Genomic DNA, 24347 nt, shown 5'->3' with positions numbered 1-24347 from the left:
GAAGCAGGATTTTAACTCCAAGCTACTATGGAATAGATAGAAGGCAGGCAAATTGTTAATAATGCAGTCAAGCAAATGCTGGCAATGATATTTCTAAAGCCGTAATAAGTATTCTAGGTTTAGCACTCAAGTATTATGCAAAGAGGAAAATGGTTGTCTCAGTGTTATTACAAATGTGTTACAGCAGGCCACTTCAAAAAGCAATTCATGAAATCATTTAGAACTCTTGATTCCCTCATCCTTTCCTCAAATGCTGAAACTAATTTCTATCCTAGCAAGCACTTCAATTTTAGTTATGATTTCTTGGTCTGTATCTGCTCTGTTGATTTTTCTCCCCATTTTCAGGTGTACCAGCAGCTCCAGGCCGGCCTATAGCTCAGGAGAGAAGCAATAGCTCTGTTATTCTGAGATGGTTACCTCCAGCAAGTACAGGAAACTGCACCATTTCCAGTTATACTGTTGAATACAGAGAAGAAGGTAATCCATAACAGAATGCATTTTATCCAGAACATTGCATTTCAACATCATTTTCTAAACAATCTGATTGTATAGTGTCCTATCCCCAGTTCCTCCCATTTACCTGCAAGAAGTGTAGAAGTATATTTTCTGTTAATCTCAATTTACTAGCAGTCCACCGCATTTTAAGTCATTTCAAAAGCATATTGACTAAAATAAAAAGAAAAAAACTTGAAAAATGTTTCCACCACTAATTATTCTAATAAGAAATTCAGGAACATAGGAACAGGAGCATCGGAAAAACAGTAGTCCATTCAGCCCCTCAAGCCTGTTTCACCATTCAATGAGATCTGCAACTTAACTCCATCTACTTGCTTTTATTGCTTAAAAAAAAGAGACAGGCTGTCAAAACTTGTTGTCTTGCACTCATCAGGATAGATACGCAAGAATACCAATTGTAAAGGGAACAACAATTTATGTTGCATGAGAAGAGAGTGCTGATTGGTTGGCAGTTGGGCACTAATTGGTAGAGGTGTTGCCATGGAGAATACACCATACGTGCCTTTGCCCCACATCCCTTAATATCTTTGGTTCATAGTAATTTAACAATTTCAGATTTAAGATTAACAATTGATTGAGCATCAATTGCCATTGGTGGAAGAGAGTTCCAAAATTCTACCACATTTTGTGTGTAGAAATGCTTCCTAATTTCACTGCTGAAAGACCTGTCTCTAATTTTGAGCCTATGTCCCCTTCTAGACTCCCCAGCCAGCAGAAATACTTTCTCCTTAATATCTTAAAAACTTCAATCCAATCACCCCTTAACCTTTTTAAATTCCAGGAAACGCAAATGTCACTTATTTAAACAATCCTCCTAAATTAAACATTGGAGTTAATTCTGCTCTCCCCTCTATGCTGTTATTATTCTGGTTTATATTGGTGTAATTGAAATCCTCTATTACCTCTATTAAATTTTTGCTTGCAATCTTTCTCCTCTATCTCCTTCCCATTATTTGGTAGCCTAAAGTATATGTCAATAGCATAATAGCTCCTCTATTGTCCCTAATTCTAAGCAAAGAGATTTTGATTTTTCCCCCTCAACATCATCTCCTCCAATGTTATAATGGTTTATTCAATCAATACTACCAGTCCCAACCCCCACACCCCAAACCCTGGGTCCTTTTCTTTGTTCCCTATCTTTCCTGAATACCTTGTAGCCAGGAAAATTAAGTTCCCAATCCTCCCCTTCTTTGACCCAGGTCTTTCCTTGTTCCACTATTTCATAGTTCCATGTGGCAACTTGTGCCACAGCTCACCCACCTTATTTATGATGCCCTGTGCATTTACATACATGCAATCCAAACTAACCATAGACTATTTTGCAGTTGACCTGTTTGATCCCTATTTATGAACTATTCTTTTTGCTTGTGGTATTTGTCTCTCTCAGCCCTCTGTGCTCCTATTTCTTCTCTCTAATGTTTCATCCTGGTGCCCACTCCCCTTCAAACAGGAGCCATCAAGTGCTATTGGGGGAGAGCGCACAGAGGAATCGAAATATTTTGCTACTTATCTGCTGCTTCCCAAGAAAACTGATGCAATTTTCAGTCTGAATTGGCTTTCTTAAAGGCTGCACTCTAATTTCAAAGCAGCCCCAAAATACTACACCCATTTTCCGAGAGGTTTGCACCAATGGAGCGGTATTTAATGGGGGCAACAGGAGCTTGCCTGCTGGCTGGAGAGCTGGTGAGAGCACCATGTCATCTCTTTTGGGGAAGGCCCACCAAATTAAATGCCATTCAGGCACTTAACTGGACAGGAAGTCCCACCAGCCAATCAGCGGCTGACAGCTGCACCACGAGGCAGCACCACGAGGGAGGCAGTGGCTATTACCAGTACAACACCCACTTGAAACCGAGTATAGTCGCAGGATCTTAGGCCACAAGTGAGTGATGGTGGGAGTGGAGTGTGGATCACGGGGGAAGGGGGATTGGCGGCAAGGGCAAGGGTGTAGATCTCAGCAGGCCCCCTCCTCCTTGATGCCAGATTCCTCGCCTTTGAATGAGCTCATAAATAACCACACACAGGCTTGCTTGTCATGCTCCCCGCATGATGAACCACCTACTTGCACCTGTTAATACCAGCAGGATGAGGCCCTTAAGGGCCTCAATTTACATGAGGTATGGTGGCTGTCCATGATCCCACCTGATTAAGTGACCCCCCCCTCAACCAAGCTCGCCACTGAGGAGGGCATTAAATTCTGTCCATGGATTCTCCAATGAATGGGTAAAGGCCCCTGAACCAGAAAATGTTGTAAGATTAATCCTTGTGGAGCACTGACAACTACAATCAAAACTCTTGTGGGCCTATAAGCAATTAATAGGGGCATGGAGTACAAGGTTATGTTAAACTTGTATAAAACACTGGTTCCGCCTTAACTGGAGTGTTGCATTCAGTTCTTGGTGCCACACTGTAGGAAAAATGTGAAGGCATTGGAGATTGTGTAGAAAAGATTCACGAGAATGGTTCCAAGGATGAGGAACTTTGGTTATATAGATAGATCTGAAGAAGTTGGGAATGTTTTCCATGGAGAAAAGAAAGTTGAGAGGAGATTTGAAAGAGGTATTCAAAATTACGAGGCATCTGGAAAGACTAGATAGGTAAAAACTATTCCTATTAGTGGAAGGATCGAATGAGAGGGAACAGATATAAGGTAATTGGCAAAAGAAGCAATGGAGACATGTGGAGAAACTTTTTCATGCAGCAGCTGGAATGCATTGCCTGAGACTGTAGTGGAGGCAGGTTCAATTGAAGCACTCAAGAGGGAATTGGATTATTATCTGGAAAGGAAGAATATGCAGGGTTATGGGGAGAGGGCAGAGGAATGGCACTAGAGGCATTGTTCATTCAGAGAACCAGTGCAAATACAATGGGCTGAATGGCCTCCTTCTGTGATGTAACAATGCTGTGATTCATCAACACAAATGGGCATAATGCACCGTGTGGAATTACAGGATCTATAATATCATTTCTAAAATGAACCAGATGAGTATTTGAAAATAAAGAATATAAAATAATGTGAGGAAAGGGCAGAGGATTCGTATTAGAGTAAACAGAAGGGGGTGAAGAGCCAGCACAGGCACTGATGCAATTAGCGAAATAGCTTCCCTCTGTGCTCTAATGTGATTCTGCTCAGTGTGTTACATTTTAATGCTTATCATAGATCATGGTATATAAGTCGGCCCAGCGTATAAACCCCATTTTTCAAGCCCCAAAATTCATGTTTTTGCGTATGCTCGGCGTATAATCAACCCCTTTTTCAGCCTCAACATGCTATTCTTGCATTAGTAGTCAGCCTCAATTTTCCACCCCACAAATGCATGTTTTACTTACTGGTACCTTTTAACTGGGCATAAGGGATCGAGCAGACACGTGGGCTGTGTTGCGAAGATACTCGGGAGTTTAAGACATCCCGCACAATGCAGACCGCACATGGAGAATGACGAAGAGAAATGAGTCTTCCAACAAAACCAATAAAGTATGAAGCTCATTTCAAGCTAAAAGTTGTAACATTTGCTAACTCATCAAATAACTGTGCTGCAGTGAGGGTATTCAGAGTTAGTGAAAAACTGGCGTGAGAGAATGGAAGAAGAAGGAATCTGCCCTGAAGAAAAGCCCAAAACCAATTGCGGCATGAAAACAGTGGCCAGCCACTGGCCTCATCTTGAGAAGCATGTATCGGAATGGGTACTCAGAAATCGTCAGAATGGTTACATCATCACCAGAAATGCAATACACACTTAAATGGGCCAAGTCAAACCCTGAGCCTAAAGATTTCAGAGTAACAATTAGTTTGTGTAGCCGCTTTATGGAACAAATATGTCTCGTGTGGCAGCAGAAGACCAAGATTGCTCAGATTACAAAAAGACCTCTGCCAAAATTACCAGCTTTCAGCAGTTCATCATCAGACAACAGCAAAAAACATAAGTACCCAATTAGCCACTTCAGCAACATGGATGAAACGCCCATAAATTTCGATATGTCCAGCAACCGAAGTGGAGTGGAAAGGTTCAAAAACAGTTCTAATGAAAACCACAGGACATGAGAAGACAAGATGCACAATGGTACTACGTATGGCTGATGGAGCGAATTTAAAGACTATGGTAACTTTCAAATATAAAACCATTATGAAAATCAAGCGTCCTGCAAGAGTTTTTGTGCATGTCCATGACAACAGTTGGATGGATGAGGATGGAGTGAAGATGTGAATTGATATATGTGGAATAGGCATCCTGGCAGCCTATGTAAAGAATGCAGCTTTTTAGTGTGGGACATGTTCAGATCCCATATAACTGATAAGATCAAGAGGCACCTGTGAAGAAATAACACCTAAATTGCAGTTATACCTGGGGCTCTAACTTCTGTAGGCGTTAGTCTTTGGATGTGTGTCTCAACACGATGTTCAAGGATCATGTTTACTCCGAATGGAATAGGTGGATGGTTGACAGATAAAAATCCTTCACAAAGAGTGGAAATATGCAAGTTGCCTCACTTGATGTTTTGTGTGGTTTTGTCAACAAATCATGGGATACTACTAGTGCACAAAGTGTCAGCACATCATTCCAAAAATGCAGACTATCCAATTCAATGGATGAAGATGAAAATGATTTGTTGAGGATGGATGATTCTGAAACTAAAAGCACCACATCTGATCCAGAGTGGGATCCTTACGATGATGCTATGGCCAAAGTGACTTGGACTGAGATTGATAAACTCTTTGCATCAAATGCTAAAGACACTGAGCTGAATTTTATGCTGATGGGCAGGCGTGTTCACGCGATATTTCAGTCAGCGGGCACGCGCAAAAGTTGGAAGCGCACCCGCCAACAATTAAAAGGTCAATTAAGCCCATTAGCAGTGCAATTGTCTGTCATTTCATGTAGCCCATCCAATCTTCCGGTTGGTGGACAGGGGAATCGGCCAGGTGGCTTTTACATTTTTAATTAAACCTCATCCAAGGGCGGGATAAGGTTTCAGTTATTAAATAAAATAAAAGTAGAAAACTGTGGACACCACATTTATAATCTGTATGTTCAGGTGCCTGGTTGTGATGCTTGGCCATTTTTTTCCTGGGCCAGGATTTCCCATCCGGCAAACTCTCAACGTCACCCCGCCCCATTTCAATTTTCAGGTAGGCGGGGGCTCAGCAGAGTCAGCTGTGCGCCCGCCGACCTGTCATTGGTCAATTGAGGCCATTGACAAAGTCATTAAAGTAATTAGTGGACCTGCCCGTCCAACCTTAAGGTTGGCGGGCAGGCCGGGAGCCCTGGCGGGCATTAGAAAAAGCATGAAACCTCATCCACAGGCAGGATGAGGTTTCATGTAGGTTTTTAAAAATGTAATAAAAGTGTATTTGAAAGTGATGGACATGTTCCAACTCATGTGACAGTGTCACATGAGGGGACATGTCAGGGAATTTTTTTTTCGATTTTTAAGATTTTTTATTGTGGAGCCGATCTCCCTGAGACAGCACTTAGCCTCAGGGAGATGAGTGCCTTCTTTCATGCACATGCGCGAAAGAATGCACTCTCAGCTCAGGGAATCCACCCCCCCCGGCCCTCACAGGGAGTGCATAGCCCGCCCACATAAAATGGCGACGTGCCCCAATCGGGGACGCCAATTGGAGGCGTGCCTCCACGTGCCTGCTACTAAACTTCCCCCCCAATGGGGGGAAAATTCTGCCCCTAATTTTAAAAAAAATGTTATTTCCTGGGTTTCGGGTCTTCAGCTCCCTGAGGCAGCTCTCTGCCTTCAGGGAGCTTTCTGCCAGCATCACCCGTGCTTGTGTTAACATCATCACCTGCCCTCCTCCCGTCCCCACCCTGGCAGCGCTGAGCTTTTCAGTGCGCGCTTCACTCTGGCTGGCTGTTAATTGGCCAGCCAGCATGAAATCGCAGTCGGGGGCTCATCGCAGTCGGCGGTCCGTTTCCCGGCCGCTACTGGACCCACCAATCACGCCCACCAAGCTGAAAATTCAGGCTAATGAATTTGACTTTGCTTGTGGTTAAAGGTATTGTTGCAGGATTAATCCATTCAATAAACCGTACAACATTAATTCAATATGAATTACTGGTGTTATTGTTTATTTCACATTTGAAAATGTGAAACCCACACCCACACCTGCGGTTCACATTTTATATTTGGCGTATAAGTCAACCACCCCCACCTCCAGTTTTGGAAGGATTTTTAGAGGTTTCAAGGTTAACTTATATACCATGATCTACGATTTTTTAATGTAGATGGAACATTTGGTATGTTTAATTACCATTAAGCCCTTATGCCACATTTTCATGATATTCCTCAAAGGTTACCGCTGAGTACATTATTGAAACAGCTTAGGTGCAGGTAGTTGGTTTCCTTAAAGTGTGCATATGGTAGTAGCTATAAAAATTGGAGCTTCTGTATTTCTCTACATATCAACTTCAGAATGATTTCCAGAATCTTACCTATCAAGATATTTCTTTGCACTATTTTGTTGATATTTCTCGATTCAAATTATCTGCCAGTCAACCATTGTACTAGATTTCGACTAAGGGTTAATCTGGGTGTTCTCACCCTTGTTATAGTACGTAACCATCTTATCTATTCTGGCTTAGTGTCCACCTGTACAACAGTCAGATACATTTTATCAATGTTTTGTGGACAGATTATTCTTTGTTAATGTGTGCCTGCAATTTGAAGTTAACAGATTGAAGGTTATATCTACCATTTTTCTTTTGATCATGTGTCCTAATACCCTGACAATGTAAATCTTCATTGCATTTTGAACATATAGCCTGAATGTGCTAATGATATAAATAATAATTTACATATGACCATTCATAAACTGTAATGCAGAAGCTAAAGCAAGTAGTTTTTTACCTTTTATGTTTGGCAGTGATTTCTCACAATTTCCCAGTTTAGTCAGCAAAGTACCTGCCATGTTAGTTTAGATACTGTGACTTTTTTTATTGAAAACAATAATATGGCTGACAAAAGACAAGTACTTGCACTGAAATGGAAAAAAATAATATTGGAGTCCTTCAATGTTTAGGAACACTGGCATGGCAGCAATCAGTAGCATCCACTTTGGACACCTACCTTGTGATTGAGGACCTGATTCCAGGCTGTCAGTACCAGTTCCGAGTCAGTGCAAGTAATCCCTGGGGAATCAGCTCACCAAGTGAGCCATCTGATTTTGTAACACTGTCTTGCAGCAATGGTAAGTGCAACTGAGTTCTAATTACCTAACTGTGTAAGAAAATGTTCACTGAGAGCAATTTTGAAAAATGGATTTCTAATTTATCGAGAATTAGAGAGCTTTATAATTTCCGTTCTTTATGTTTACTTGTAAAATTTAAAGATTCAAAATAAATAATACACAGAACACTTTTGTCTGAAAAATGTGAAAGGTCACTTATCAAGATATGACACTGAAATTTTGCAACGTACAAAGTACTATTGTTGGTGGTTCAATAATGAAGCTGTTACAAGAGGTTTGTTAATAAGAATGTGAGAACTCAGTCATATTGAACCTAAACCTAAATTCTGGTGAAATGTCTGTCAAACCTCCACTGAGAATCATTATTGCTTTTTCAGCTCATGAAAACTCAACTTTGGATTCATCTCTTATCTCCCTTTAGTAAAATTAGACCTCCCTGAGCCTAAGTCAGGCAAGGGTTGGGAGAACTGAATTAAAAAACTATTTGCCCACTTTCAGATAATTGTAAATTTCTAACCCTAATTTACAATCACCCTCACTGTCCGACCAATAACTAACTATTAACTAATTAAACTAGCAGTTTATCTGATGAGTTTAACTTGTAGGCCAGATAGTGGACCATGACAGTGATTGGTATAACTGCTCTCAGTGTCTTTTGTTATTTTGATTTTTTTTTATTAAGACAACTGAATCAATCTGACTCTCAATTTTCCTTTTATAAACGGTTCCTTCTAATTGCTTTTGATCTCTTCTCAGAGCCAACAAGTGATGACTCGAGAATTCCATGGAAGGATAACTTTGAATCTGCTTACACAGAACTATTTGAAATTGGAAGGTAGTGTAAATCTGGATTACAAAGGTGATTCAAAGATTTGGACAGTACATTGGGCTGGATTTTCATCCTAGAGGCGGGTAGAAAGTGTTGGGAAATTTCCCAGCTCAGCCCACCCACCTCGGGAGAAAGTGCCAGCAAAGGTGGGATTTTCATTCCTGGGTGGGCAGGCGCGGGCGGGGGGAAGGTGGGTGAGTGCTAGCTGAAGTTGGGCCCACTGGTCCCGGAAACAGTTCGGAGGCAGCCACAAGTGATGTTGAGTGCCAAGGCGGGCTGTTTAAACATCTACCTCGGTGCTCTCTGACTTCGTCCCAGTTGTAAAAATGAAAGAACAATGCTCCAGCCCTCACATCCCACACACTCCCCATGGCCTGACCATGCTAACTCATGACTCTTAGCCAAAAATGCACAATGGGGCTTGGCTGAGAGCCCAGACATCCAATAGTCCATTGAAACAGCTGTGTTCCAGGGAAAACATTGCTTAATTGATAGCTCTTGCTCTGTGATCTATTAAATCAATTGCATAATGTGTATTACACAAGATAAAGAGGGTGTCATGTCCTTGCAGTTTCTGCTATTGATACTTTAAAGGGTCTGGACGAGTGACACTTTTAGAGGGCTGTGTGAAAAGTTTTTTTTTCAGAAGGTAGAAAGTTATGAATGAATTACTTTTTCAAAAGGTTTTAAAGCCTGTTGTTAATATAAGGTTCATTGGTTCTGCCCAGAGTGTATAGTGGGTGATTAGGCATGGAAGTGCCATAGCTTGGTATGGAGGGTATGAGGGGCCATGGGGAGTGGGTAGAGGAGCATAGCTTTGCATGGAGGGTCTGAGGGTCCATAGGGGGGTGCGAAGAAGGTTGTTGCTTGGGATGGATAAGACCTACTGAACTTACCTTTCAAAAGTTCCCTCATCCATACTATGGTTCATGACACCTCCACAGAATCTCCCTGACTCCATGAAAATTCAGTCCATTGGGCTCAGATCCCTTGACCAATGCATTTTAATTCATTGAAGTCTACTATCCAACTATGTTCCAGTATTTATTATATAGACCAATTTTGTCCTCTGCTTAGCAATGCCAGATTTCTCACCTATGAGTGATGGTGATCATGTTTTCCACAACAAAATGCAAGTGAAAATATCTTGGTTTTATTGGGGAGAATTTTCAGCTCGGTGAGCAGGGGCGGTGACCTCGGGCTTGCATCCTGACATCACTGCACGTCATTTAGAATTTCAGTTCGGCGGACATGCAGCTGACTCGGCTGCGCACCCGCCGAACTGTCAAAGGCCTGTTAAGGCCATTAATTAACTAATTAAGGCTATTGAGAAAGCTGCCCGTCCAACCTCAAGGTTGGCGGGCAAGCCAAGAGCCCAGGCGGCCTTTGCATTTTTCATGGAACCTCATCCATGGGCGGGATGAAGTTTCGTGAAGGGTTGATAAATTAAATAAATTTTTTCATTAAAGTTCATACATGTCCCAGCTCATGTGACACTGTCGCGTGAGGGGACATGTCTTAAATTTTTCTTTTTTCTTCATTAAAGTTTTTAAACCTTAAAACTTATCTGCCTGAGGCACCTCTGTGCTCACCCTCGCCTGCCCCCACACAACACCATCCCGACGGGGAAAATATTCTCTCCGTAAATTTTGATGATATTGCAAAAGAGTTTGGCACATTGTAAATTTATGGGATTCTGAAGGGGTTCGTAGATTTTCACGACATTAGGGAACATTTGCAGAATATGCTTTTTTTCTTCCATAAATGAACTCTGTGTTTTCTAAAGGGTACTAGATATATTTTCAGAGAACCTACAGAGCTGACTACCGTTTAGGTAAGAATTTGAGGGCTAATTGAATGATCTAAAGCTTGGTAATATATGGCAGTCTCTTAAATGGCTGCTTTGTTTTGGGAAAATATATATTATGAGGCATTTAATTCAATACTTTTGTTTGACCTTTCTTCTTAGCCCAGAAACAGTACGGCTGATCTGTAGTGCCTCTGCTAAAATCACCTAGTTCAGAAACCAAGAACAAAGCTGAGACCTCCCGATCTGTAAAGCCTAATGTTACATTAGGTTGTGCCTTTATCTATTAAATTATCAAGACATAGCTTTTTACAGCAGAAATGTTTTAAGACCTCAGCCATGATCTAATTGAATGATGGAACTTTTCTTTTCTCTTACAAGGCCCAGTGACATGTGAGGCAGACAAAGCACATGCTTACATCTGTTTCCATAGCTTGTTTTTCCTGGAACTGGTTGCTATGGGGCCATAGCTTAAGGGGTGCAACTCTGCATCAAGTATGGCTGACCAGGAGACTCTCCCGCTCTTACTGTCTGCCGTATTCAAACCCGGAGCTTCTAGCTCAGAGGCAGGGACACTACCCACTATGCCACAAGACTTCCTGAATGGCAGAACAAGCATGAGGAATTCAACTGGCCTACTCCTGTTCCTATGTTCCTATTATGGAATATTTAGTTGTATGAATCTGCTTTGTTTGCTGTTTTTGAATGGAGGTATATAAAATAATTTTTCTGTGTCACAGTCCTCCCTGAAATCTCATTCGGCGGAACTTTATGTAATTGACAAGGGTTCAGCCCACCAGTTGGGGAACCTGTGGGAAGCCCTGACAGGCACTTGACTGGCCAGCATTGGGCCTTCCCAGGATTCAGGACCCCAGGGGTGGAAACCCGCCCACCGAGAGCTGCCATCCATTCAGAGCTCTGCATTGCAGGCAGCTCCACCAGGAGGTGGTGACTGTTGCTGGCTGCACACTGAGGCCCAGCCCTTGGGTTGACACTGAATACCCGGGCACAGGTAAGTGAGGGTGAGATGGGGGTCGCGGGGAGGGTCTCAACGGTGACAGGAATGGACAGGATCGGAGGACAGGACAGGGACAGGTGCAGTAGCTTTCAGGGGCCCACACTTCCCGATGTCGGGTCCCTCAATCAGGCACAATGCAGGGTTTGGGCAGTCTTCACGAGGCACAGGAAAGATGTGCGATTTCAGGAGAACCCCTGAGCCACCATAAATTCTGGTGGGCTCAGGGATAATTGGCGTTAGGTGGTTCATTAATAAGCCTAATTACCTTGATACCTGCATCAGGCCGTACCCACCAGAACCTAATTAGGGACACTTTGCCCAATGTTGGAAACCCAATGCGGGTTCTCCACCTAATTCCCCTACCACCCTATTCACTCTAGCAGGCTTTATGTCCTAAATCCAGCCTGAGGCCTATCTGATACAGTTTTCAGGTGGATCTGTAAATGGGCTTGCCCACCTGTAGTACTTTGCTTGCAACTTTCAGATACAGACAGTTGGAGTAAGCGCATTGCTCATTGTACCAGATGTCAATCAGCTTAACTTGCAATCTTTAAAGGGACTTTTGGAGGCAGCACCCAGAACAGCCCAGGAAATGAAAAAATAACATTTTGGTGGAGCCATGAGAAGCAAGTGTGTCCTCCTGAGTCCCCAGTAAAACTCTAGCTCACTCTCAGCCTGGAATTGTCTTCCCGTCCAGGCCCAAACCTGCTGGCTTTCTCATTGTAGGAGCCAGCTGATTTCCCAAACTCACAGAACCTTTGAACCCACCTTTGAACCAACAGTTCACTGGTAATGTGCTAACGAGGCTCGGGCTTCATGCTGGCAACAATGGGTGGACAAAGTGGCTGTTCTGCCAACTTCATATTCTTCAGGCACTACTTCAAAATCAACTTCTTGGGCTGAATTTTTAGATGATCGCAGAGGTAGGAACAGAGGCGGATGCATCCGCAATTTCCCAGCACAGACAGAAAGCTGGTTTACCGGCATGTTCCCTCTCCTAAGCTATTTAGAAGCGGATGCTTGCAAGCATGGGTAGCAAATCAAAGGGCCTATTGAGGTCACGGTGCAGACATTGACTGGAATTTTCTAATTGGCAGCCGGGCCTGCAGCGAGGTTAAAACATGGCCCAGAGATGGAGGCAACCTCCTTGCAGCAGACTGGGGGCCCACCATTCCAGCAAACATTTCTGACCTCCCCCAACTCCCGTGGAGTCATGGTTTCTCCTCCATTGCATCAGTCTGGTGGCTGTGGTTAATTTTGTTCTCACATTTTTACAAAGACTTCAGAGGGCACCTCCACCTGTGGTGTCCTCTCCATCCATGTATCAGTCCCCAACACGAATGGTGGGATTGTCGATCTCTTAGGGCCTTCTGTTGGCCCTCCAGCTTTGGGAGCCCACCAGCCCTCCTTAATTGGATGGCCAATGTGCTTCCTAGCCAGAAATTGGCCTCCCCTTCAAAAATCGCATCAGGCAACTGATAAAGATGCAGCACAGGAACAAAAGTCCAGCCCTTGTGTAAACTTAACATCATCTCCATACAAAATAAAAGATACAACAGATATGGTTTGTCTTTTTCTCAGATAATCACTCACTTGCATGCAAGAGCATGCAGCACATGCACTTATATATATGCATATGAACTATGCACAAAGCCTCTTTGTTTTGAAAAAAGCACAACCACTCTGTTCAGGCTATGTTTATAGCCTGAAGACATAAATGAACATTTTTTTTAGGAAGAAATAATACTATAAACAATAGTAACACAAAGCAATCAGGAAACTCAATGGGCCGGATTTAATGCAGCTGACAGAGCAAACTTTCCATGGTCAGGAAAGCTCTTATTAGTTAGCCTGCAAATGGATGGCACCCGTTTCATCTGGCGTGTTTACTATACAAAATACCTAGAAACCGCAGTGTTAGTATCTCAGCATAGGGTGTGATGTTAGGGATCCCAGCAGAAACAACACAGTTGTGTCTGTAGAAGCCACTTTAAAATTTGGATTTTTTTCTACAAAGCCCTTTGTTCTTCAGGCGGGCCCCATAGCGATTTTCCGTGCCCGCTGGCATTGGGTGTGTTCGGTGGTGTGAGCAGACAATATGGCGTGATCGGTTTCATGACAGTTTGAAACCAGTTTGCGATCGTCCGCCAATGGCAGGCCGTGTTTCCCGCTATTGGACGTCAGGAACCTCATTGTAATACATCAGCATATCATTATAAGGCCAGATCACTGGACTCATCCCCCACCCGTCTGCCCACATCAGTGGGAAAACACACCGACATGTTTCACAACAGCACATAAGCGATGTGCACCTGGCAGGCTGCACTTTGCTCGGGACTTCAAGGTTTGTTTGCCTACCTTGCTACAGTCAGCACTCACAGTCATCAGCAGCAGGCTTCACAGACAGAACCACATTACTTTTACAGGGGCTCACGGGTAGGCCTCTACCTACCAGAGCAGCCGTATGTGGGTGGCTTTTCAATAGCTGCAGGGCAAAGTCTTGCTTGGGAAAGGGGAGAAGTGGCCTGAGGCAAAGGAAGAGGCTGCAGGATGAGCGTTGTACTGGGGAAGGAGGGTATCAGAGGGTGTGTGTGGGGGCATGTTGAACTGTGCAAGTGGCCTTAAGATAGTGAAGGCCAAGGAGGTAGTCTCCAGAGGAGATGAAGCCAGATGGACATGTGAGGATATGTGTGAGAATAGGTGGTGATGCCCCTTGAGCTGGAAGTGAGTGAGATGCCAGTGAATGTGTGATGAGCTTGAGTGTGTGAGTTTAGAGTGATGAGATGGTTGCCATACCCTGGCTGCACAGATGAGATCATTCATCCTCTATCAGCATTGGATGGTCAACCTCTTCTGTGCAGCATTGGTACTGATCGCTGCTGCCACCATCTGCCAGGCTGGATTGGTGATTCCGCTGCCCATCCTGCAGCCAGAGTAGGAGTAGAGGACATCATAGCGGGCCTCCACAGCATCCAAATGGCATTCTATTGATGTGTCTTTAAGTCTGGGGGCTGTAGTCTTTTTGCCCTTCATGGACATCTTCCCTGCAGTAGTCGTGGGCTAGAAGCACTGAGATGTGTGCGCTAAAGTGTGGACTTTAAATATGGCGCCCGGCATGATGAAGCGGCAAGGCAATGGCATAGCGCACGAATGAGAGCCCGCCCACCATGGAAACACTGTGTTTCCCGGGAATGCATAAGTAATGCGGCAGGTTTGGGCTGATACGGCGTGAAAACCCGTCATCGCGGGCAGCGGGTAAAGAATAGTCTGGCAAAGAGAGAACAGAGGCCCCATCCCCAATACACCAAACAGAATACCTGGAAGCGACAGCAGGACCTAATGTTTCTCAGTACTCGCCTAGGTTTCAGTGGATTGCCACCAAACTTACATCCAAACATCCATAGGAATATGTTGTCCATCTGGTACATCTTGCCTACTACTTTGCCATGTATTTTTACTCATAATACTGATTGTAGTATAAGGGTCTGGCACATGTAGGGTTAATGTGGGACTGAATATATTACTGCCCAAACAGTAATGTAAGAGAGCACACGACCCATACGCAGGGTCAATCTAGTGTTGGACAGAACCATTGTACCAGCAATCATGGAGACAGCTCCTAGCTTAGAGCCTTTACTGTATATTTGTAACTACTTCCATCAGTCAATAAAAACTTACAGTTAACATACATATGACTACGAAGACTTTTTCAGATCTACCTAGCTGTAACCAACATCCTACAACATAGTGGCAGCTTGTAGAAAAACCCAAGACCTTGCAGAAAATGCAGAGGAAAACTAAAATTCTGTAAGAATTAGAAAAAAATTCAGCAAAGCAGTTTGACCTGAAAAGAAGCTCTAGAAGCAGAGGCCCAGAGGAAAAATCATCAGGAAAAAGCTCCAAAGAAAGGCTTGGAAGCTAAAAGCACACATTTAAAATTTCTTACTGCATTCAATGTCCTTTGGAAGTCTAGCTTCTAACCTCAGAGTGCAAAGTCAGCAGACCTAGCAGGGGTGAGCAAAATCTTTTAAAACCCCAGGCTACAGCAAATCCTGATAAATCTTTAAATAATTCAGAGAAAATGTTCACACAAAGCTGAATTGGAAGATTTGAAACACAAAATTCAAGCTGAGTATATTCCTTTGAAAATGCACGATAAACTAAATTCTTCAATGAACCAAACTTTTCAAGATCTGAACAAATAAATTCCTGAGGTGTCACTAAGGGATCAAGAGGAAATAACTTTAAATGCCAATATTGGCAAATTGAAGCAGAAGTTGGGAAAACTGAACAAGTAATACAGCCAGGCACAAGTGCAGGCAGAAAATGCGCTCAACGAAGTTGCAGCCTTGAAAGAACTAAAGAACCGGTTGGCAGAGAAGACTCAGTAATGTTCTATATTCCAGGAGGAAGCCAAAAGGTACAAGAAAGACACCACAGAGCTGAAGAAAATGGTTGGACATTTGGAAGAAAATTTGGGAAAACATTACATTTCCAAAGATATATATGAAGAGATGAAAATGAAGAACCTCGAATGGCAAGAGCAAGTAGAACTTCTCACAACAGAGCATGAAGAGTCTCAGAAACAATTAGCAGTAGTGCAACTACAGAATGTGAACTTGAAGGATAGCGCAGAGGAATTATTCTCTGCTAAAGAAAAACTGATCTGCATAGAGAACCAACTTTCACATACAAAAGCTGAATTTGTAGAGGAAAAATGAGAACTGAGGAGAACTCTGAAATATCACTCACAGGAAGTAGAAAGGGGACTTGAAATGCTTAAATGACGAACTTGTAGTAGCACATTCAGCAAGTGCGGTTCAACAAAAAAGTATGGAAGAAAAGGATGAAAATATACCCAGATGCCAGAACAACCTCCAAACCTACAGAAAGAATAAGGAGCAACAGAGCCTACCCACTCCTTTGACAGTAGTGTGAACAAGATGTGAAATGGTTATAAGGCTCCAGACCACCTGAACCTTTGAATTCAAGGTCTTGAAGGGGGGAGATGGTGCATTGATAATGTAGTAATGACAATATAAATGTATTATAGTAATAAAAATGTAAAACATAAGGTAAACTATAATCACTTAAAATACATTGGTCGGGATTTTCCAGCGTCCCGCCACGGGGTATGTGACAGGCCAGCCAAAAGTCCATTGACTTTCAGTGGGACCGAACAATCCTGGCGGTGGGTGGAGCCTGAAAATCCTGCTCATTGGATAAAGACTTGGGGGGAGGTGTAGTGTAAAGGTCTGGCACATATGGGGTTAATGTGGAACTGAGAAAAGTATCACCCACACAGTGATTTGAGAGAGCATATGACCTGCACCTAGGGTCAGTCTAGTGTTGGACAGAATAGTGTGTACCAGAAATCATGGAGACAACTCCTAGCTTCTACCCTTTACTATATATTTGTAAATAGTTCTAAGATTCAATAAAGACTTAGAGTCATAGAGGTCTGCAGCACAGAAAAAGGCCCTTCGGCCCTTCAAGTCTGGGCTGGTCAAACAAGTACCTAACTATTTTAATCTCATTTTCCAGCACTAGGCCCATAGACTTGTATGCCATGGCATCGCAAGTGCACATTCAAATACTTCTTAAATGTTATAAGGGTTTCTGCCTCTACCACCCTTTCAGGCAGTGAGTTCCAGATTCCCACCACCCTCTGGTTGAAAAATTTCTTCCTCACATCCCCCCTAAGCCTCCTGCTTCTTACCTTAAATCTATGGCCCATGGTTATTGATCCCTCCACCAAGGGGAAAGGTTCCTTCCTGTCTACCTCATAATTTTATACACCTCAATCATGTCCCCCCATCAATCTCCTCTACTCCAGGGAAAATAACCCCAGTCTATCCAATCTCTCCTTATAACTAAAACTCTCCAGCCCAGGCAACATCCTGGTAAATCTCCTTTGCACTCTCTCTAGTGCAAACACATTCTTCCTATAATGCGGATTCCAGAACTGCATGCAATACTCTAGCCAACCCAGCATTTTATACGGTTCCAGCATAACCTCCCTGATCTTTTATTCTATGCCTCGGCTAATAAAGCCAAGTATCCCATATGCTTTCTTAACCACCTTATCTACCTGTCCCGCTACCTTAAAGGACCGGTGGACATGTACACCAAGGTCCCTCTGATCCTTGGTACTTCCCAGGGTCCTACCATTCATCGTGTATTCCCGTGCCTTGTTTGTCCTGCCCAAGTGCAGCACCTCACATTTATCCGGATTAAATTCCATTTGCTACTGATCAGCCCATCTGACCAGCCCATCTATATCCTCCTGTAATCTAAGGCTATCCTCCTCACTATTTACCACCCCACCAATTTTTGTGTCATCCGTGAACTTACTGATCAACCCTCCTACATTCAAGCCTAAACAGTTTATATATACCACTTAGGCCTAAATTTTTCAGTGCAGCCCACCGTGGGAATCATTGAGGGCGGGACGGAGAATTGGACAGACCAGCAAAAGGCCAGTTGACTTTGGACGAGAATTTCCAGTCCTGCAGCAGGTGGGACCGGAAACCCCTGCCCTTACAGTTAACTTATGTATGACTACAAAGCCTTCTTTAGTATTAGCGAACTGTAACCAACACCTTTCAACACTGGTAAGGGATCAAAATTAAATGAATAGTTAATGAAATACACTTAAAGACCATCTATTTACAATTTTTTGACTTGTGGAATTTAATCCCCATAGCAAAACTCAAGGATTGCATTCAATTCAATGAAATATGAATTATTCAGTAAATCAATGGCCCTAATGTTATATCCCACATGGTGTAAATGCCTGTTATTATTAAACAGTGTAAATTCCAACTCATCAGCAATGTGGGACATTTGCAAGTTTTTACAATGAATACATAAGCCAAGTATTAAGCATGCATTTCTGTGCTAGCAAATAACAATCGCCAAACCTATTCAGAGTCTGTGAAAGTGAAAATATTCCAACAAGATGCATTACTCCAAAAGACCTGGGATCTCATTTATGTCAATGATCCTATTCACATAAGTTTTGATTACCGTTCTGTATTACAGGGGTCGTTTTTCTGTGGTGAAGAAATGTATACAAAAATCAACCAAAAGAGAAGTAGCTGTCAAGTTCATCAGCAAAAAAATGAAGAAGAAAGACCAAGTAGCACATGAGGCAGCAATCCTGCTAAATCTACAACATCCACAATTTCCTGCAATATGTGATACATATGAATTTTCTACTGGCTATATTTTAGTTCTCGAACTGTAAGTGTTGATTTTCTATCTACAAAGCCAACAGAATTTGTTAGATAAAATATCATTTATTTTAACTCTATAAGATTGACTTGCATCTTCTCTTTGCCTAGTTATCCATGTAAATTAGTTGTCTTCCAAAGATCAAGCAGCCATTTTTTCTTTCACTCGCACCTTAGTTTTCTCTCCTCTTCTCCCTGTCCTTCAAACCCTTTTCTGGGAAATGGTTCATAGGAGCCATGCCCCTATGGTACCTTGCTAAGTTCTCATTATTCCCTAAAAACACAGGCAATGAATGTTGGCAGGCAATTTGGCCACATAGGGCATCACTGTCTAGCTCAATTTTGCTCTCGTTCAACATCAGCACATGCATCTATTAGCAGGTATTACTGGACAAAAATTGAAACAAGATTCCTAGCCATTTTTATTGTCTTTATCTCCTTCATAATCCAGAGAAACTGATGATGATTATAGCACTGTTTCTGCCGTTGTGGCCAGAATCATCAGGCTCAGCATAGACTGGAAGTTTAGCCTACTGCCTTCCAGGATTATATGGTTCAACAACTCACTGCCTTAACCAGTTGAGTCATCAGGGAGGCTTAAACATTTTTAATAATGCTTAATTGAGTCTTTTGGTGACACACAGAAGCAGTGCTTGCTAGCATTTGCCAACTGTTCAGTCTTATTCTGTATTTACCTTACAGCAGGCCCAACTTTAGCAGCAGTGATGTAAGGTAAATGAGGTGGAGGGGCTGCACACAGAGTTAATACCACCCTTGGTGGCAAGATAAGTGCAAATAAAAGAAGTGTTTCCATTAATCTATTTACCAGCAGGCTGGGCTGCACAGCCAACCACTACAGCCTTGCAATGCAGTTTTGCACTTGATCACAATATGATTAGACAGTCATCACAGTTTTACAGCAAGAAAATCATGCTTGAGTGTGTAACGAACTGAGTAGATAAGGGGGAGCCAGTGGATGTAGTTTATTGGCTTTTCAGAAGATATTCAATGAGCTGCCACTTGAAGAGGCTTTTGCACAAAGATTTGGGCTCATGGGGATTATGGATAATAGCATGGGTTGAGGATTGATTAACAGGCAGAAAACAGAGAGTAGAAATAAATGGGTAATTTTCAGCGTGGTGTAACTAGTGGAGTACCAAAAGGATCAATGTTTGGGCCTTAGCTATTCACAATCTGTATCAATGACTTAGATGAGGAGGTTTGAGCGTAGTATCAAAGTCTGCTGATAATATTAAGTGGAAAAATAAGCTGTGAGGAGGACGTAAAAAGGCTGCATAGGAAGATGGGCTAGTTGAGTGGTTAGGCAAAAGGATGCTCGTTGGAGTTTAATGTTGGGAAATGTGAAATTATCCTTTTTGGCAGTAGAATGGAAAAGTGGAATATTGTTTTAAAAAGTGAGAGACTTAGTAAATGCTGCTATTCAGAGGGATTTGGTCCTCTTTGGCCAAGTTCGTGATCATCTGACCTAATATCTCCTTATGTGGCTCAGTGTCATACTTTATTTATAATGCTCCTGTGAAGTACCTTGGAACATTTTGTTACATTATAAGTGCTATATAAATGTAAGTTGTTGTCCTTGTACACAAATTACAGAAAATTAACCTGCATGTACAGCAAGAAATTAGGCAGGCAAATAGTATGTTGGCCTTTATTGCAAGGGGAGAGTTGAAGTAAAAGAATAAGGGGTATAGAAATTTGTCTTGGGCAGCATTGGATCCGCCACCCACTATACTCTGTGCCTAATATTCAGTTCCATTGCAACAAGCAGAATTAAATATTAGGCGCGCTGTATACTGTGGGTTGCCCAACCAATATTGTCCATTTTGCACCACTGCCTGAGATAAATTCCTAATTCAGGAAATCTTGCTGCAATTATGTAGGGCTTTGCTGTGACCACACCTGCAGTACTGCATTTGGTTTTAGTCTATTTACCTAAGAAAATATATACTTGTGTTAGAGGCGGTGAAACAAAGGTGAACTAGATTCATTCTGCATATAATACGGTTGTCCTATGCAGAGAGATTGAGTAAAATGGGCCAATATCCTGTGGAGATTAGAAGAATGTGACAGGTGTTCTTATTGAACCATATAAAATTTATAGAGTGTTTGACAAGGTTGTTATTGTTCCCTTGGCTGGAGAGCCTAGGGATGATGGGTCAGCCATTTAGGACTGAAATGAGAAATTTCTTCACTTAGCATATTGGGAATCTTTGGAATTCCCTACCCTAGAAGGTTGTGAATGCTTAGTCATTGAGTGTGTTTAAGACAGGGTTTGATAGATTTTTGGCACTAAGGGAATCAAGGGATATAGGGATCGAGCAGGAAAGTGGAAATTATGTGGAAGTTCAGACATAATCTTGTTGAACAGCAGAGCAGGTTCAGTGGACCTACATCAGCTCCTATGTCTTATACCCATATGTATATAGTATGTAGTGTGGCTATGGGTACCCGCATGGGCCCCAGCTATGCCTGTCTCTTTATGGGGTATGTGGAACATTCCTTGCTCCAGTCCTACTCCGGCCCCCTCCCACAACTCTTTCTCCGGTGCATCGATGATTACTTCGGTGCGGCTTCATGCTCTCGTCGGGACCTGGAAAAATTTATTAATTTTGCTTCCAATCTCCACCCCTCCATCATTTTCACATGGTCCATCTCTGACACTTCCCTTCCTTTCCTTGACCTCTCTGTTTCAATTTCTGATGATAGACTGTCCACCAATATCCATTACAAGCCTACCGACTCCCACAGCTACCTCGACTACAGCTCTTCACACCCCGCTTCCTGTAAGGACTCCATCCCATTCTCTCAGTTCCTTCGCCTCCGTCGCATCTGTTCTGATGATACTACCTTCAAAAACAGTTCCTCTGACATGTCCTCCTTCTTCCTTAACCGAGGTTTTCCACCCACGGTCGTTGACAGGGCCCTCAACCGTGTCTGGCCCATCTCCCGTGCATCCGCCCTCACGCCTTCTCCTCCCTCCCAGAAACATGATAGGGTTCCCCTTGTCCTCACTTATCACCCCACCAGCCTCCACATTCAAAGGATCATCCTCCGCCATTTCCGCCAACTCTAGCATGATGCCACCACCAAACACATCTTCCCTTCACCCCCCCAAGCGGCATTCCGTAGGAATCGTTCCCTCCGGGACACCCTGGTCCACTTCTCCATCACCCCCTACTCCTCAACCCCCACCTATGGCACCTTCCCATGCCGACGCAGAAGATGCAACACCTGCCCCTTCACTTCCTCTCTCCTCACCGTCCAAGGGCCCAAACACTCCTTTCAAGTGAAGCAGCATTTCACTTGCATTTCCTCTAACTTAGTCTACTGCATTCGTTGCTCCCAATGTGGTCTCCTCTACATTGGAGAGACTAAACACAAACTGGGCGACCGCTTTGCAGAACACCTGCGGTCTGTCCGCAAGAAAGACCCAAACCTCCCTGTCACTTGCCATTTTAACACTCCACCCTGCTCCCTTGCCCACATGTCTGTCCTTGGCTTGCTGCATTGTTCCAGTGAAGCCCAACGCAAACTGGAGGAACAGCACCTCATCTTCCGACTAGGCACTTTACAGCCTTCCGGGCTGAATATTGAATTCAACAACTTTAGATCTTAAACTCCCTCCCCCATCCCCAGCCCCATTTCCGTTTCTTCCCCCTCCCTTTTGTTTTTTCCAATAATTTATATAGATTTTTCTTTTCCCACCTATTTCCATTATTTTTAAATCTATAACTATAATACCCTGTCAGTCTTTCCACCCCACCCCCACTAGAGCTGTACTTTGAGTGTCCTGCCACCCATTCTTAATTAGCACATTCTCTTAGATAATATCACCACCTTTAACACCTCTTTGTTCCTTTGTCTGTAACATCTTTTGATTATCTGCTCCTATCACTGCTTGCTTGTCCCTACAACCACCTCCCCCCCCACCCCGCCCCAACTTCTCTTCCCACCGCCCCACCCCACCGCCGACCTTAAACCAGCTTATATTTCACCCCTCTCCTAACTTCACTCAGTTCTGCTGAAGGGTCATGTGGACTCGAAACGTCAGCTCTTTTCTTCTCCGCCGATGCTGCCAGACCTGCTGAGTTTTTCCAGGTAATTCTGTTTTTGTTTTAGAATAAATTACTGTGCATCAGGGAGGGATGAACCAGGAGGGATCAGAAGGTTCAGTATCAGGAGTCGAAAGTTGGTGCTGGTGGAAGACCAGCGAAAAAGTTGGGGCCAAATTCACCCCTGCTCTGGTGGGTTGTGCCACAAGTATTTAATAGCCATCAGGCCCATCAAATGGATGGCAGCTCTCTGGCCCCAGCAGTCCCAACAGGAGTGGGACTGCTGAGACTGCATCGAGTCCCTGGCTATGAGGAGCCTTGGAGTTGGAATGAAAGGCAAATGGCAGGTGTGGGGTAGTGGGTATCACTGGGGCCAGCTTAGAAGGCCCCCAGCGAGCGAGTTGGGTGACCGCGGTGGACAGGAGGCCAGAGGGAAGGGGAACCCCCAGTGGCAGAGGGCATGGAAGACCTGGGGGGAGGCTCTCTGATGGGCCCAAAGGCCCATTAAGAAGGTATCTCTCCCCACTTTCCCGCCACCATCCCACACAGTAAAAGCTGCCACCATGGACACTCGGTGTGGCTCTTTCCCACTCTTGGTGAAAACCCACCAGCCAAGGGATGAGGCCCTTGGGACTGTTAATTGGCCACTTAACGGTTTCAATTGTCCCATGGCCGGGCAGGCTACCCAAAGCCTCCCCCACTGCTGGTAAAATTGCAGCCGGGGAGGTGGTGGCATAGTGGTATTGTCACTGTACTGGTAATCCAGAGACCCAGTGTAATGCTCTGGAGACCTGGGTTCAAATCCCACCGCAGCAGATTGTGGAATTTGAGTTCAATAAATATCTGGAATTAACATTCTAATGATGACCATGAAACTATTGTTGATTGTCATAAAACCCCATCTGGTTCACTAATGCCTTTTACAGAAGGAAACCTGCTGTCCTCACCTGATCTGGTTTACATATGACTCCAGATCCACAGCAATGTGGTTGATTCTTAAAAACCCCCCTGATTAGGGATGGGCAATAAATGCTGGCCTAGCCAGCAATGCCCACAAGCTAAACAAAAAGCAGGGGTTGGCAGCTGGCATGGTGCCCATGACATTTTACAGCCCACCCCCCCCCCCTCCCCCCCCCCTCCACCACCACCACCTGTCAACCCATCCTCAGGGGGGCATAAAATTATCTTGGAGAAATTAAGTAATTAAAAACTGATTAAGAATAGATTGGAATAGAATAGAAGATGAGGAGTAATATAAATGAAAGCTCAAGGGAAAGACCAGCATTTTTATTGCCCATCCCTAATTGCCCTTGAGAAAGTGGATGCTAATACATTCACCTGAAATTGGCAGAACCAGTGAAAAGAATCAAATAATTTTAAGCACTAGGCTAACAAAAATAAAGTCAACATAAATCAAGTTTCTGCGATCTTTAATGCTGGTTTAAAAAAAAACTCTGGAAACTGAACCCATGCACAAAACTCACTCCATCCCCAGAACAAAATAATGAGCATGGCGAGTTTCCACCAACTGCGATGTCTGCGAGCATTGAAGAAAACTCTTCAAATTAAGCCGTTTGTTTTAGGCACTAATGAAAATATTTTAAAAGGTTTAAATATTTTTAAAAATCAATCAATAAACTGACAAGCACACCAATTAACCTAATAGATGGT

The 24347-nt window shown here is 43.4% G+C and overlaps 1 protein-coding gene across 1 annotated transcript in view; it reads left to right on the top strand.

Moving 5' to 3' along the window:
• Nucleotides 1-24347, top strand: part of kalrna (kalirin RhoGEF kinase a) — a 1015085-nt gene that overhangs the window by 983957 nt on the left and 6781 nt on the right. The window contains exons 55-58 of the mRNA XM_078552171.1: nt 346-477; nt 7547-7714; nt 8471-8549; nt 18413-18613. Of these exons, the coding sequence (XP_078408297.1) occupies nt 346-477; nt 7547-7714; nt 8471-8549; nt 18413-18613 (580 nt within the window). The remainder of the gene's footprint in view (nt 1-345; nt 478-7546; nt 7715-8470; nt 8550-18412; nt 18614-24347) is intronic.

This window comes from Cetorhinus maximus, chromosome 11, assembly GCF_964194155.1.
Source record: "Cetorhinus maximus chromosome 11, sCetMax3.hap1.1, whole genome shotgun sequence".
NCBI lineage: Eukaryota > Metazoa > Chordata > Chondrichthyes > Lamniformes > Cetorhinidae > Cetorhinus > Cetorhinus maximus.
Note: the sequence above shows the minus strand (reverse complement) of the source record. Positions and strands in the feature narration are given on the sequence as shown.